The following is a 15,024-nucleotide window of genomic DNA, read 5'->3' as shown; positions in this document are numbered from 1 at the left end:
CAGTACGGTAAAATTGCGGAGCTTAATGGCGGTAGTACCGTCGTGGCCAAGCCTTGTATGGCGTTAATAATGCAGTATATTGAGATTGGTTTCGCGAGGTAGTGAGGAAGAGAGGAAGTCGGAGAACACGAAGGCAGCAGAACCATAGGGACCTGACCTAGGCATCCACCCAAGTTATTCGCCCTGCTTTAATAATACACCGATACGCCAATGTGCGGACTCCACGAGCCTAATGTAAGGGCCAACTCCGGAAACATTGTACTTGATTTGGACGTAATGCGAGAGCAATTTGCCTCGGGAAACATTCTCTTAGCTAAATCATTTGATTGATGTAACAATTCCTCTTATTGTCGTGTTCGCTCAAGCTTTCAATATATAACACTATAAGTGATTATTAATTAAATTAAAAATTGTAATAAACCTTATAAAATTACCGTGTAATAATATTTAAATAATTTCATCCCCGATACGAATTATTTTCTTAAATAATACACGGATTGTGTAACCTTATTGTTAGTAGGCTTTTCATTATTTTATTTAGCTAACAGTTATTTTTTCTTCAAATGAGAAAATTGCATTCGCGACACCGTTTCTTCGTTCAAAATAGAATACCCCGAAAGAGGCCAAAAAAATATTTTAGGAGTCTACGATTTTGGCATAAAATGTGAATAATGAGTTTGTGTGCGTTTCCGCGCGCGCGAGCAACGATTGTTAAATGTCGGTGATATTGATTTCTCCGCAAAATCAGAATATATTTAATAAGATTTTTCTCACCTTCTTTGTTGGCGCTGCTCTTGATCTCTGTCGCCTTCGGTGCCACCGACGGTTTTGGGATAGCTGAAATAAAAATCATTCGCCTTTAATAACGTCTTAAATAACTTCTTAAATATCAGCGAATAAATTTGGCTTGCAAAAACTCTCCACCTTATTCATATTTTAACTGGGACGGTCATCTTATCTCGAAGCGGCGGGAATTACGAGAACGGTGAGATATAACGGAGGGCTGGCGGACATTTCCTTGGCGATTTAACCGCGTCGATTTACTGCTAACACATCCAGTCGGCTTTAAATAAATCTTCGACTCGGGACGAAATTAAACACAGGGCTCAAGAGCTCGCGATTTACGGAAGATAAATTTCTCTTTTAAATTATTCGCATCGCGCTATACGCGCTATAATATCCTATATACAGCAAATATGCCACGCGCGACGATAACAATCGACGAGGAAAAAAAAATTGTTTGTCCGCACACGCGAATAAAAAAATTAAAAAATGCATGTCAGCTTACGGTATAATCTGATGGATCCCTCAGTTTCGCCCAGCGAGTTTTTGCTAATGCATCGGTAGCTACCGAAGTCGTTCGCTGTCAAGTTTCTGATGGTGAGTCTCATATGCGCTCGGTAGCTGTTCTCCATGATATTTGTGGTGTATTTCTCATTGGAGAGAATCATCTCCTCTCCTAGAAACCAGTAGCTCATGGCACGGGGATAGGCTTCCGTATGACAGTCGATCGTTACATTGGTGCCGGTTGGCGCACCGACCAGCTGATTCGGTACGAAGATCATCGGCGAAACTAAAAGACATTTAATAGAAATTTATTATATTTTAATATCATCATGAATTTTTTCATATCATTTATTATATATATTTGATAATTTTGTTATATTTAGTGAGTAATTAAAGAAAATATAGCGCAATCCAAATTTTCCATATTATTCGAGTATGTTTAATGTGCAAAGTTTAATTCTGCAAAATATAAACGTTGCACGTTATTTGCAGATAAAAAAAATAAATTGTATGCCGGAAACACATAGCTTTTAACAAGACATACATATAAATGCTTTTGAAATACGCGATGATATATGTGAAAAAAACTTTTGATTTCACAATTGCTTATACAATATACACACGAAAAATTTCTTTTACTAACTGGCATATTTTAAAACTTATGCAATACGAAAGCAAGTGGAGGTAGATTGGACGGTCAGCTTATTATTCGCAATATACAGTCACAAAGCAATGAAATTAAAAACAGCGTAGCTCGTGGCGTGCTGGTAATATCAAGTTTTTCCCCGTAATGCAGATACGACGGATCAAGTTTGTACTTGGGATGGCGTTCTGCAAAATGCGCGGCGCGGTCGACGAAACGAGTTGGGAACAAAGTCTATTATGGTTACAAGTCTAACGCCACCGCCGCCGCCGCCGCGGCGTTAAGGTTCAGGCAATGAAGAGTTAAGGCCGTGCAAGACAACGCGACGCGACGCGTCTTTTCGCCTCGTATTCCTCGTAGCGGAGGCCGCACAATTCCGGACGAACAATTTTCTAACTCGGCAACTAAACCAGAAACGACTGCTTCTTCGTTTCAAATTAATCCCATGTCGGATGCAACGCCGTGACATCAGCGACGAGTATGCGCTTTTAGTAACGGGTTAAATTAAAGTTACAAACTCCGCCGGCGAGTTGCACGATACAATAAGAGAATAATAATGCGTTTGTATAGATGGGCAGCGATGTAAAACGACACCGGGTACCGAGAGCTCGTTATACTCTCTAACGAGGAGAATCATATGCCATACGTTCCGGATACGCCAATGATATCGTATATCTTTTTTTCTTTTAATTTTTTTAACGTTCTTTTTCTCTGCACCTTGGTCAGCGTGTACGCAACAATTTTTGTTAGAGAGAGAGAAAAAAAAATATCTATTAATCACATAGATGTACGATAAAAGTTGAAGGCTCAAAAAAACCATTCGATATTTACAATATCCAATGTAAAAATAGATAAAAAAATATTTTAATAAAATATGAGGTTTTCAATTAAAATACAAGTTTGCAATTCTCTCTATCTGTGAATAATACAGGACAAAGAGAGAGAGAGAGAGAGAGAGAGAGAGAGAGAGAGAGAGAGAGAGAGAGAGAGAGAGAGAGAGAGAGAGAGAGAGAGAGAGAGAGAGAGAGAGATAGAGATAGGGAGATAGAAATGTAATGCAGTTCAGTCTAAATTGCGGCAGATATAGACGTAATCGATGGTAGGAAATAGGGAGAAGTGTGCATTAATTAAAGTTAACGCTGGCAATTTGTGGATTTGTGGTAAGCCAGGATGTACGCCACGAAGCACACTGATATACAAGCATGGTCAGGTGATCATGACTTTACGAATGCGTATCGTTCATCGTGCATGCTGTGACTAGTCATTTCGACAGATATTTTTTCCTATTATCGATTGTGTGAAAAAAAAGACATATGTTTCAGGCATGACTGGCAAAGTAAAATACACAAACATGCATTATCTATATTTTATCACTAAGAATTATTGTAGATCTGATCAATATTTTTAGTGTATAATTTTTGTTTATGTTTATAAAATAATTTCTATATTTATATATAAATCTCTAATTATTTTGTGATAAAACTAAAAGATTTCAAAAAATCTACTAGAGAAAAGAATATGCATCTTATACCATAAGAATTATTAACGCGATAATAAAAATATCTTGTTATTGGCGCAAAATGTGTTCGAAAAATCCCAGATAGATTTAATGAGTATTTCATTATTCATAATTTTTTTTATTAAGATTATAAGAATATTTTCAAAAATTAAATTATATTGTTATTTGTTATATTTTCTTAGTTTCTTAAATAGAAACAAGATCGTACAGCTTGCATCCTGCAGTTTCTCATTATTATTATCTTGCGTATCTTGCCTATCCTTATTTGACATAAATAGCGCATCGTCAATTATGCTCTCGTCATAATTCAGCCGCGTCATACTCGTATATCATTATGCGATCAATTAAAAAAAAAAAAAAAAAAAAAAAAAAAAAAAGAGTCTCGTACTTTGCAGCGTCAGAGGATGTAGTTCGCGTTCTGAATGCACACAGAGTAACGAGTGTGCGCTTGTGTGTTTGAGCGCAACGTAGGCAGAGCGCGAAAACGTAAGCAGTAACGTAAAAAGTCAACCCACTAAATTGTGCATGTCTCATCAACATGCCTGATGAACCTGGCTAACCACTTGCCGAGACAGTAAATGGAAGTGCGCGCATACCAACCGAATTATGTCCCCACTTGCGCCCGGTTTCTCTTCTCGCCGCTCGTTATGCTTTATGCAACGGCACCATTTTGCCCGCATTGCAACACAAATATATTGAAAACGCGATATATTCGAAACGCGAATATATGTAGTTGACCTGATTATGAATCAAAGTGCAGAAATGATCATCATGTCATCGTGATGATTCTCTGGTTAGATTGAGCATACAGCTTGCTCTTCGAAATTGTCGATAGTTAGTTTGATAAATTTTTGCAGAATTTGAGGTAGAGGTAGATTTATCTCCCTAACTGTGTGAAATGATCTGAATTATCAGCGGTTAACAAATAAAGCAACTGGCGAAATCAGAGATCGAAATTTTATTGTTTTACGCAAACTTCATTTCCGCATAGATTGTATAACTGGACTAATAAATTACTATGTAATAATGATTTGCATTATGTACATTAAAGCATACGAGGACCACTATACCAATATACATAAACAATGTAAATTCACTTTGTTATTTCTCATTACCTTGCTGCATTGTCGATTTATTTCCATTGCGAAGTGGGTAAAGACAAGTATGGAAAACCGCGCAAGTATTGTACTTCGATTGGCTGGAATTTATGTATTGTCTCTTTGAAAAGAGTTTACAGTGTGTTACGCCAAGCGATTGTTAAATCTCCGATTCCGGAAGGAAATCTTGACGTCTTACGCTGATCGAGTATTCTTTCTATTTTCCTTTTTATCGTATACGAGAAAAGTATCAAGATCTATGGGTTCTTATTCTTTTTAAATCACCTAAAAGAATTGCAAAATGGAAATATAAAACGCACATTATAATGTAATGAGCGAAATTACGTTCAAATATTGAGACTTGTATCATTAAACAAAAATATAAATTCCAACTTGTTTATCGAAAATTTACTAAATCTGTCGAAGAGAAGAGAAAATTTCTAAAACATATATTTTCAGAATAAAAATATATAAATATTATAATGTTCCAACTGCACAAAAATATAATTTATTAAAATTAAATTGTTTAAAATAATGACGTACTACATTTATACATCTGTTAAAAGTCTATTTATTAATCATGAATTTTTTAGCGAAATCATAAAGGATCTTTATTCTCGTATTATAAATAATAAATATTTATATAGACAAGAACAAACATATATTTCACTGTTATTTATGTTAATAATATGTCGTGTAGTCATTAAAATTAAAATGGAAGAATAAAAGAAAAGTAAAAGGAAGAATTTGAATAGAAACAGTACAATGTAAAAAAAATTTCTATATATGAGAAACAATGAGAATTTTAAATATATATGATACACATATAATGATACATGCATTTTCCTAATGTAATTTAATTAATTCATTAAGAGAGAGAAAGAAATTATGTTTCAATAAATAATTAGTTTTTTAATAATTATTGTAGATACGTCTTGACTTGGTATAGGTGTATGTTCTGCTTTTCATATGAAAATTATTATTCTTATATTTATATATTAATTATATAAAATATGTGTTTATGGCTCATATTAATTGCAATAAAAATACGTAATAATAATCATCAATTAGAAATAGAACATGCGTATAATAAATTATGGAAATACTTTTGAAGAAAGATAAAATCAGTCATCGTCGATATAAATAGTCGAGTAACATAAAAATAATAACACATCACATGCGTGACAATTAAAAACATTAATATGATCAAAGATTATTACAAGTAAGTAATGTTGATTGTGAATAATTGTACAAGAAAAGGGAGAACAAATCGTGATGAATTATTTATCGATCCTCTGAGATACACAGATGGGAAAGCAAAAGAATTACATCGTCGATCAGCTTCGAACAATTCCCCCGCGGCTCTCGGTCGAATCTAATTATATGCGTTTAAATTGTTACAAGCCGATATATACCGCAAATCCCTACGCGCGTACATATCTAACATCGCACATGAGGTAGACGTTCGGGGCGCACGAAGACGACTCCTCAAGCGTCCGCTATGACCCGGAACGTGGGGCATCGCGCGCAGAAAACCGATGTTTCGCCCCGCTCGTCTAAATAAAATATGTCCCCCGCCTCCCTAAATATTCAGAAGGTACCGCCCGGCCCCTGTGCGCCGTACAGTAGATACCGTTTCTTCTTTCCTCAACAACGCCGGATCCCGCACGCACGCATATCACACCGACATGCAACAGCAGCCGGTTGCAAGCATACGAAGTGACACGAACGAATGAAAGTCATAAAAGGGAAAAATGACCAGGACCGACGGGACGGCTTGCGCGCGGCTTTCGGTATTTCCCTCGGGTTTTCCCCGACGGTATCTCCCTCCAATCCATCCCCGAGCCCCCGAGCCCCCGAGCCCCCTAACCCCCTAACCCTTCTTGCCTTGTTGTCTGATACACGTATTCGGAGCGCAGCACGTGCGCCGCTGTGTATGCAGCAACGTGTGCACACCTGCAGGTGTGTTTACGTGTGTTTGCGTGTGCGTGTTCAATTCGTGAAATGAAATTTAAACAATACACCAACGAGTGAAAAGGATCCTGTCGAGTTGGATCGGAGGTCGCGTATGACAAAGTGTTTAAAATTTATTCGATAAATCGTCGTTGGATACGTTCCAGCCGTCCCCGACGAGGCCGTCTAATTTTCGCACCGCTTTCTCGGCAAAGTTTTGCGTCACGTGTGCGTGCCGCTATTTATGACATTTTACGCGCGTGAGAATGAGTTGGGAAGTTAAGATATTTTATGAACATTTGGCGTTTCACAATCATAATAATATCTGCCGCAACTAATTAACATAATTAATTACGGTAATTAAGTTGCAACAATTGTACAACATGTTATTGTTCCACATTCCATTTTACATCATTATCATCGTACACACCATTTCTCTATCTTTATATCTCTTTCTTTAGTTAATTATATAATAATCTATACATAATTACATCTATTATAATAATCTTGTATAATCTTGCCGCTTAAATTACAATGGCATTTATTTATCAGACTTGACGTTGACAGATAATATTTCGCTATATTTCGTAGTGCTTCATATATACATGTGCGTTTTGGCTAAATCCATGAATTGAATATCCACATCGTTAAGCGTTTATTACTGAACATTCAGCGTATAACGTCGTAACATTGTAATTATCGCGTCACGTTGTACCCGTCATATTGCTGGCAGTATGCCATTCGCGATGAACGTGTACGTATCTCATATTCGTTACGTGTAAACGGGATAATAATGTACGGTACGCTTGTAACAAACTCACATTCGACATCCACGGTGATCCTCTTGCTGACTGTGGGCGGCACGCCATTGGTCGCGATGCAGAGATAAGCGCCCATTTCGTTGCGCGTGATCCGCGTCAAGTTTAATTGCTCGCCATCATACATGCTCACTGAAACCAAAAGCGAGAATTGATTCAACTTGGCCGAGGGCGTCAAATATAATTCGGGCAATTATAGACCTCTATGATAGATACACCTTTTCGTAAAACAATATTTTTAGCCTTGTTATTTCGCGAAAGTCAAAACACGTTGTGCAAATATAGTAATTTAATAATTGAATCTATAATTTACACGGGAAAATAGTATGAAAATAATTGTTAAGTATAAAGATAAAATTTATAACATAAAGGACACATACACATATACGCATATCATGCATACGGGAAGTAAAATTTTTTATGACGAATAGAAAGTATAACACAGATATCAAAAATTCAACTTGTGAAAACGATTGCTATAAAGATTATGATTATAGTAAATCGCATGATGTCAGATATATCGATCCAATGGGAACTTTACGCCATACAAAGGTAGTAAAGTTACAAGAACCCCGAATATACGTTTTTATTGCCACCTGATTTATGTTCCTAGATATCTAGGTTGGTTTATATTGTGAAAGTTTGTAGCGAAACTTGTATTTTTAAAGTAAGATTATAGTAAAATTATAAGAGAAAGTCATGAGACGAGAGAGACACAGTGGAAGTTAATACCCTTCTATTTTTGTCAAACTTGTTCGATGCTATTAGAATTTTTTTTTTTTACCATTAAAATCTTTCTCGTTAAACCAAGTTCGTACGAAATAGCGACAGTCGCGAATGACTCATGACGATGTAAGTATTAGACGCGACTCGCGTGATCAAGATTTTCAGTGTTATTATCAGTGAAGATGGATGTATTGGCTTCGTGTCTACATTGCATCAACCAAAACCTGCCCTTCTTTTATTATGGAGAAACAACTGGTACGAGAGTTAACAGAAGAAAGAAGAGAAAAGCAATACAATTGCTACATCGTGACAAGAAATTGACAGTATCAAACTATCATTATAAAAAATGCTGTTAAAAACAGTTTGCTTCGATATAATTGAGCTGAACCAGTTATGTATAATATTACAGCAAGTAATGCAAATTTTTAATACTTTAAAAGATTTATATCAACAATATTAACGGGAACTTTATTAATAAATATTATAATAATTATATTTATATGTTATAATATATAACATATATGATAAATTATATATGTTATGTATTATAATTATTATAATAATTATAAGATATACATAACATTATAGTCCTATTTTAATTTTGCGTGATTAAAAATTTATAAAATTATATACATAAATTATGTATACAATTAAAAAATTTCAAAGATCAATATTTATGATATTTTTATACCATCAACATATTTGCTAATGAACAAATCTTGCAGTAAACTAATGATATTTGGCAAATAAAGTTTTTATCTTTCTCTGAATCTCTGATCACGTTACCTAGTGAAACATACGCAGTCTGTACAGATCGTGAAATAAATTACTTTCGGTAATAAATTACTGGTCGATAATGCGATGGATGGAAGAACAAAATTCGATAGACTTGTAAGAAAGAAGTTTCTCACTGAGAATCCGACAGAAAGAAAAAGAATTTCTTCTCGTTATTTAGACATGATATTCACTTCTTTTTCCGAGAATACTTTCTACCGCTTATAAATCTTCGATCCAATATAATTTATTCGAGGAGTAGCAAACAAAGAGAAGCAAGCAGACAATGTATTACATATTTCTATTATGTAACAATTTAAGTCGTATTAAATTTTTCATGACGTTATTGTTATATATAATTTCACGTTTCATATATAATTGTAATCCAACCAGGTAAAGCTGGTAAAGCCGGGTACGTATGTTTCTCACTCGTGACTGATCATGAATTTCGGGCTATCGCGAGAGAGTAATCAATGTCAATCCTACGGGGTTTAGAACGTCCCTATAATGATAATTAACGAAATCAAAACAAACGCAAGCTATAAAAGAAGCTTCGAACCGCCCGCGATCGACGACTGCGATGCGCTCGTTTCTAAGTGACGTTCATAAATCTTTGGCCCGGTTTACTCCGGCTTTGCTTGTCTCCTAGTTGCGATTAACCGACCTCCGGCCATTAGAGCGGGCAGCGATGTTTCTTTCACGAGACACATGCCCCGCCGTACAACGCGCTCTACTCATGGAGAGTGGACACAATGTGCGATGTCGCCGATTGGCAGGACAAGACGCAAGCCAATCGATCGGCGCGAATAATTGAGAGAAACGCGCGAAATCCGGGCTTGGAAAGAGACAACGGCAGATCCCGTAAATACCAAGTGACGTGATAACACCAAGTGATAAACCGGCCGCCGAGTGATCCGGACATCCGTGCGCGTAAAAGCGAAAAAAAATGTTGCAGGTCTTGTGAAAAAAAAAATGTGTATTTCTTCGATTGATGCGAGCGATCGATCTTTTCTCGCGGCTTTCGCAATAGCGATCGCTTCGTCTTCGTTTTAATCGCTTCAATTAATACGATATCTAATCGTTACCGTTGAAGCTTGCCACGCTGGATGTTTAATTGGAGAGATAAATTGTGTTTTAGATAGAAATAATAATATTCGTATAACTTTTAGCCTGGGAAAAATTCATAATTTTAATTTTGTTTCAGAGTAACGTTTCATTTCCAATTCAGTTATGCAGAGAAATTTCTCGCAAAATAATTTTTTCTCATTTTGGATTTTAATTGTAATATCGAAAATATCAACATAAAATGATTTTAATTTTAAACCTGTATAACAACGAATGCATTAACTTCGAATAATTAATTTCGAATAATTGAATACATTTATTTTCGAAGATCATTAGTGTACTTAATTTGCAAATACCTGGAAAGAATGATATGAAAGAAAAACTGTTCAAAGCAAAGCTTAAATTCATTAATTATATACAATTGTAATATTGTATGACGTGAAAAATAAGAAATAAATAATAATAAATGGTAAAAAAGAATATATGAAATTCCAATGATAATTTTTTGCTTTAACATATACAGAGATTCAAAACAGAACATTGATCGACTATCGATTGATGTGCAGGCCTCAAGCAGGCCTCTTTTAGCTACCCGGATGCAATATGTCGGATAAAATATTTGCAATGAGTTTTTGATCGTGGCGGCATCGGTCCTCTCGATACAAGTTCATTTCGCCATCAACTCATCCGATATTAATGTATTCCGCCGTTCTTCGACGAGAGCCCGGGAATATTTAGATAGCGGGTACCTCAAAGCTCGGATGCAAATCGATACATCGGATTGAGCAAACACTGATAGTTATTTTTAAGGACGATTCGCAGTGAAACTTTCACTCGGCTGTATAAAAGCTCGCCTACAGAGGGAAAAAAGGTAAAAACGGTACAAATATACATGGACTTTTGCCACGATATTAATTATTGGAAGTATATGAAAAATATTTTTTGATGCGCGACGAAAACAGAAATTCATCCGGTTCTGTGAAATAATATACACCGTGTATGTGATAAAACCGTCAAAGAAAACGTTAATAAAAATGAACAGCAAAAGAACGCTTTGAATGGACACAGCTGTATCGTGTATAAAATGTAACGAATAATTCGCAATATGTATGATGGTATGGTTGAAAATATATCAAATTACATTATCGATATCGTTATTTGAACACCATATTTCGTCACAAAAATAATAGGCACATTAAATGAAAACGAAACCGACATGACAAAACTTGCGTCCCTAAAATGTCCTGCTGCATCTTTTTCGACCCATATAACATTCGAACATTTTGAATTACAAAAATATCACTTTAAACAAAATTATATATTCTGAATATATATTTACATAATATATTCTCCACATATCGCGTGACATTTATACATTTTAATTTACTTATTCGTTTTATATACATATTTTGCAATAATCATATATATATATGTCATTCTTGTCTTAAACGTCTCTCTTCGACAAGTCTACCTCTTTATTCAACGTCTTTACATATAACAGTAGTTTGCATGTTAACCATCGATTAACTCCAGTGGATTATCTGTTGGCCGGTATACCGGAAGCAGACGCGCGATGCGACACGTTTATTAACAAAACGTCAGGACTAATCCATGAAATTTTACCGCGTCACGATCTCCGACGCTCGAGAGTGCGAGACGCGCGCAAAGGGTATTAAATAATATTACAAACTATACCAGGTGGATACGTATGCATGTGCATGCATATGTACCTACTCTATCCCACCCTGCCGAAAACTTGGAGGATAGTGTGGCGCGCGCAGTCCTCGGCGCCCCGTCATGAATTTGTATGAAGCTTTAGAGGGGCTCAGATGCCCCGGAGCGCGGCTTTGCAGATGTTTGAACAGAAATTCCGGCCTTTTACGATCCTGTGGTGCGACGACGGTACGAACAGGACGACACGAGGAAAAGGTGAGAAGGTGGACCGTGGAAGGACACAAGATGCAGAAAGGAGAGATATGAAAGGTTCAAGAGCTGCCGGACGAAGCTGATGAAGACCTTGATAAAATTGTGTAACAAAAGTTAAATGGGGAAAATGCACTGCAGTTACATAAATTATATAAATAAAATTATATAAATAGATCGTGATGCATAAAGATTAAACTTGTGATTTTACGAGCGAATAAAAGATTAGCTAAAGCGCGTACATCCCGTCTACATTATAGATAGCATGAAAATGTTTATACAATCAAAAAGATAAAAAAATAACAAATTTGTTATATTCAAAATAAGCGGATATATAAGTAATTGTTTTGCGATTGCTCATTATGATATTTGTTCAGAGATTTCGAAAATTTGGAATTCAACCGCCAATTTGAGTCTCGATGTAATCGCCATTTCTATCTCGTTATTCAATCATATTGATTTAATTGTACAATTTTGTTAATTGAAATATTACATTTTTAAAAACATCTTTATTTCTATGTAATACTATTTGTAACAATCATAGTAATTTATGTAATAAATTTTATAAAAGTAATAAAATGATAAAGGTGGCCAGATCTGTGTTCAACGTAATATAAATCAACGTGCACAAAAGCGTTAGCAAGCAGGTATTACTTTTCTATGACATGAAAAATGTCGAATAACTAATTGCAGACGAATTAACCGATTACAACGGAACGCGAAAGTAATTGGCGTTAATTGAAAGTCTCTTTGCCGTGATTCGATATCGTATAAGCTGGATAAAATTGAGGGTAATTAGCACTGTAAAATATCGTAAATCGTTTACGGTCTCTTACCTTTCGCGTGCTTAACGAGCGATAATTTTACATATAATGATGCGAAATAGCGCAGACCCGATCGGCAATGCGTCACGCATGCCTAACAGAAAGCATGGAAAACGTTTGCTTATCACGGATATTTGCAATCCGTCACCGAAATGCAAACGGTAAAAGATGATACGGTTTTACTCGATGCTGCAAATTGACGTGTGCTAGAGCGCAATGCTCTATGACAGCATGCTTTTAGGATGATTTAAAATCTTCCTTATCATCACTCTTCGCTTTGAAAATGTCACCAGTAAGATATACGAAGACAAAACAAACGCGACGCTGATGGGCCATTTGTAATATGAAAATGTGTGCCGATAAAACCCATTTATTTCGCTCTTTGGATAAACAAAATCACGAATCGAAAATTGTAAATACGTACGTATTTTCGCTGCAAAACCGCATATGTTAAATATGTAAAATGTATATTTAGCATAAAATTTCAGTATTTATTCAACAGCAACGCTACCATCATCTCGCAAATGTAAACGCGATATATATGTTTCAATATTTCAGAGACGACAAACAATTGGCCGATATCGAAAAATTATTATACTTTCATCCTCGATTTTCAATCGTTAAAATATAAAGTAGGTGTTTGCAGCTACTCGCGAGAGTTTCTTCAAAGAAATTAAACGACAAAAAGTTTGCATGTCATCCGGTAGTTCGATCGCACGACGCGAATAGATGAACGGTCCGGGTGTTTCTATTTGGTATTCGATAATAGTAAACCAACGTAACACATTTCGACGATTACAAGGATCGATCCGGCTGCAAGGCGACGTATCGGTTGGCGTAACAGCCGGCCATCGGCGTCAGGCTGTACCGAGGGATAGTCGGATGGTACGATTAACCCGAACATGGTTATAAACCGGTCCAAGTGGCAACTGAGCGATTAATTTTCCGGCTTGCCGGCAATTGACTCTCCTTGCACGACTCAAACGCAGCCTGGGACAACGAGCTACACGTGCTACACTAACTGTTTTATAACTAGATCGCGCAATTACACGTAATAGAGTTGATTCTGTTACCGTGGTGCCATTGCGAATGTGCACTGGAGTTAGTACGATTCTCTATAACGTTAATTGTTCGAACTACATAGAATTTGCTCGTCTATTGCCTTTAGATGTTGGTTAATTATGTTTACTTTTCATTATTTGCAATTTATAAAAATATAAACATATATTAATTAATAACTAATGATTCAGTAATTAATTATGAATTAATTCTCTTTAATAATTGAACGGTATTTTATTAGTTAATACGATAATATTTGCAAATAGTATAAATTTAAATACATATATATATATATATATATATATATATATATTATAGCAACTCTATTGCATAGATAGATATTTATTTTATATGCGCTTGTTATTTATCGAAGAGATTTATTTGTCATTTATCGAAGAGAGGAAGCAACACTTGCGAAATAATAAACATGATAAATTATTATCTTCCGTATTTACAGAAATAATCATGTGATTAATCACAGATAGCTTTTAAAGCTAAAATATAATGAGAAAATACAAATATAGCTGCAAGTATTAAACACACGTTTATCTTTTTGTTTTTTCGACAAACTCGATGAATTAGCTCAATACACGCAAAAACGCTGTGAAATCATTCTGCAGATAATATTCTTATTCTAGAGTCATTTCCGCGTACACTACTCTATTCAATAATCAAGCCAGGAAAACACGTTGAAGATTTTAGAGAGCGCAATTTTGCCGTAAAACTCAATAGATTAAAACTGGACCGCGTAACATCGTCTTCGGGGAGAATGTCGGTGTCCGGATGTCAACGTGTCCCAGATGGCACCGACATTAACCCATGAGAAACGTGCAAGGACCAACCGCTGTGCTACGGTCAGGAAGCTGCTGCGGTTTCAGTCTTTAGACCGAAACGTCTCTCCGGTGTTGCTTTAGCATGGCACCGATGACGTTTCACGGACGCAATGTCTAATTGAGTAGGTTCCAGAGATATTGCCTTGATAGAGACCAGATAATAAAGATTTTACATAATGTTATTAGACTTTTGTTCAGCTCTTACGAGACAAAGCAAATAATTCGAATATCACGAGGGCGAAATGTTTTTTTTAACACTATATATATATATATATATATTATATGTAATAATTCTACTCAATTTGCAAATTTTTAATATTTTATATTACCATAATCTGTACTTGATCGCATTTAAATATTATAATTTTCCTGATTGAATCCATTTCATATTATCATAGTTTTATCTTGTGAATTCATTATATTGAAATTTACCTACAGCTTACTTTCTTTTTCTTTATTATTATCTCGTGATATTCAAATTATTTGCTTTGTCTCGTAAAAAT

The 15,024-nt window shown here is 35.6% G+C and overlaps 2 protein-coding genes across 7 annotated transcripts in view; one reads left to right on the top strand and one right to left on the bottom strand.

Moving 5' to 3' along the window:
* LOC140668052 (lachesin) overlaps positions 1 to 15,024 on the bottom strand; it is a 236,096-nt gene that overhangs the window by 40,612 nt on the left and 180,460 nt on the right. For all 6 annotated transcript variants that reach the window (XM_072896614.1, XM_072896610.1, XM_072896612.1 and 3 more), the window contains 3 exons: positions 7,321 to 7,449; positions 1,289 to 1,573; positions 775 to 837 (listed from right to left, as the gene is read on the bottom strand). In XM_072896614.1, coding sequence (XP_072752715.1) covers positions 775 to 837; positions 1,289 to 1,573; positions 7,321 to 7,449 — 477 coding nt within the window. The remainder of the gene's footprint in view (positions 1 to 774; positions 838 to 1,288; positions 1,574 to 7,320; positions 7,450 to 15,024) is intronic.
* Positions 1 to 15,024, top strand: part of Fuctc (alpha-(1,3)-fucosyltransferase C) — a 124,493-nt gene that overhangs the window by 69,531 nt on the left and 39,938 nt on the right. The window lies entirely within an intron of this gene.

This window comes from Anoplolepis gracilipes, chromosome 7, assembly GCF_047496725.1.
Source record: "Anoplolepis gracilipes chromosome 7, ASM4749672v1, whole genome shotgun sequence".
Lineage (NCBI taxonomy): Eukaryota > Metazoa > Arthropoda > Insecta > Hymenoptera > Formicidae > Anoplolepis > Anoplolepis gracilipes.
This window is presented reverse-complemented; position numbering and strand designations above follow the sequence as displayed.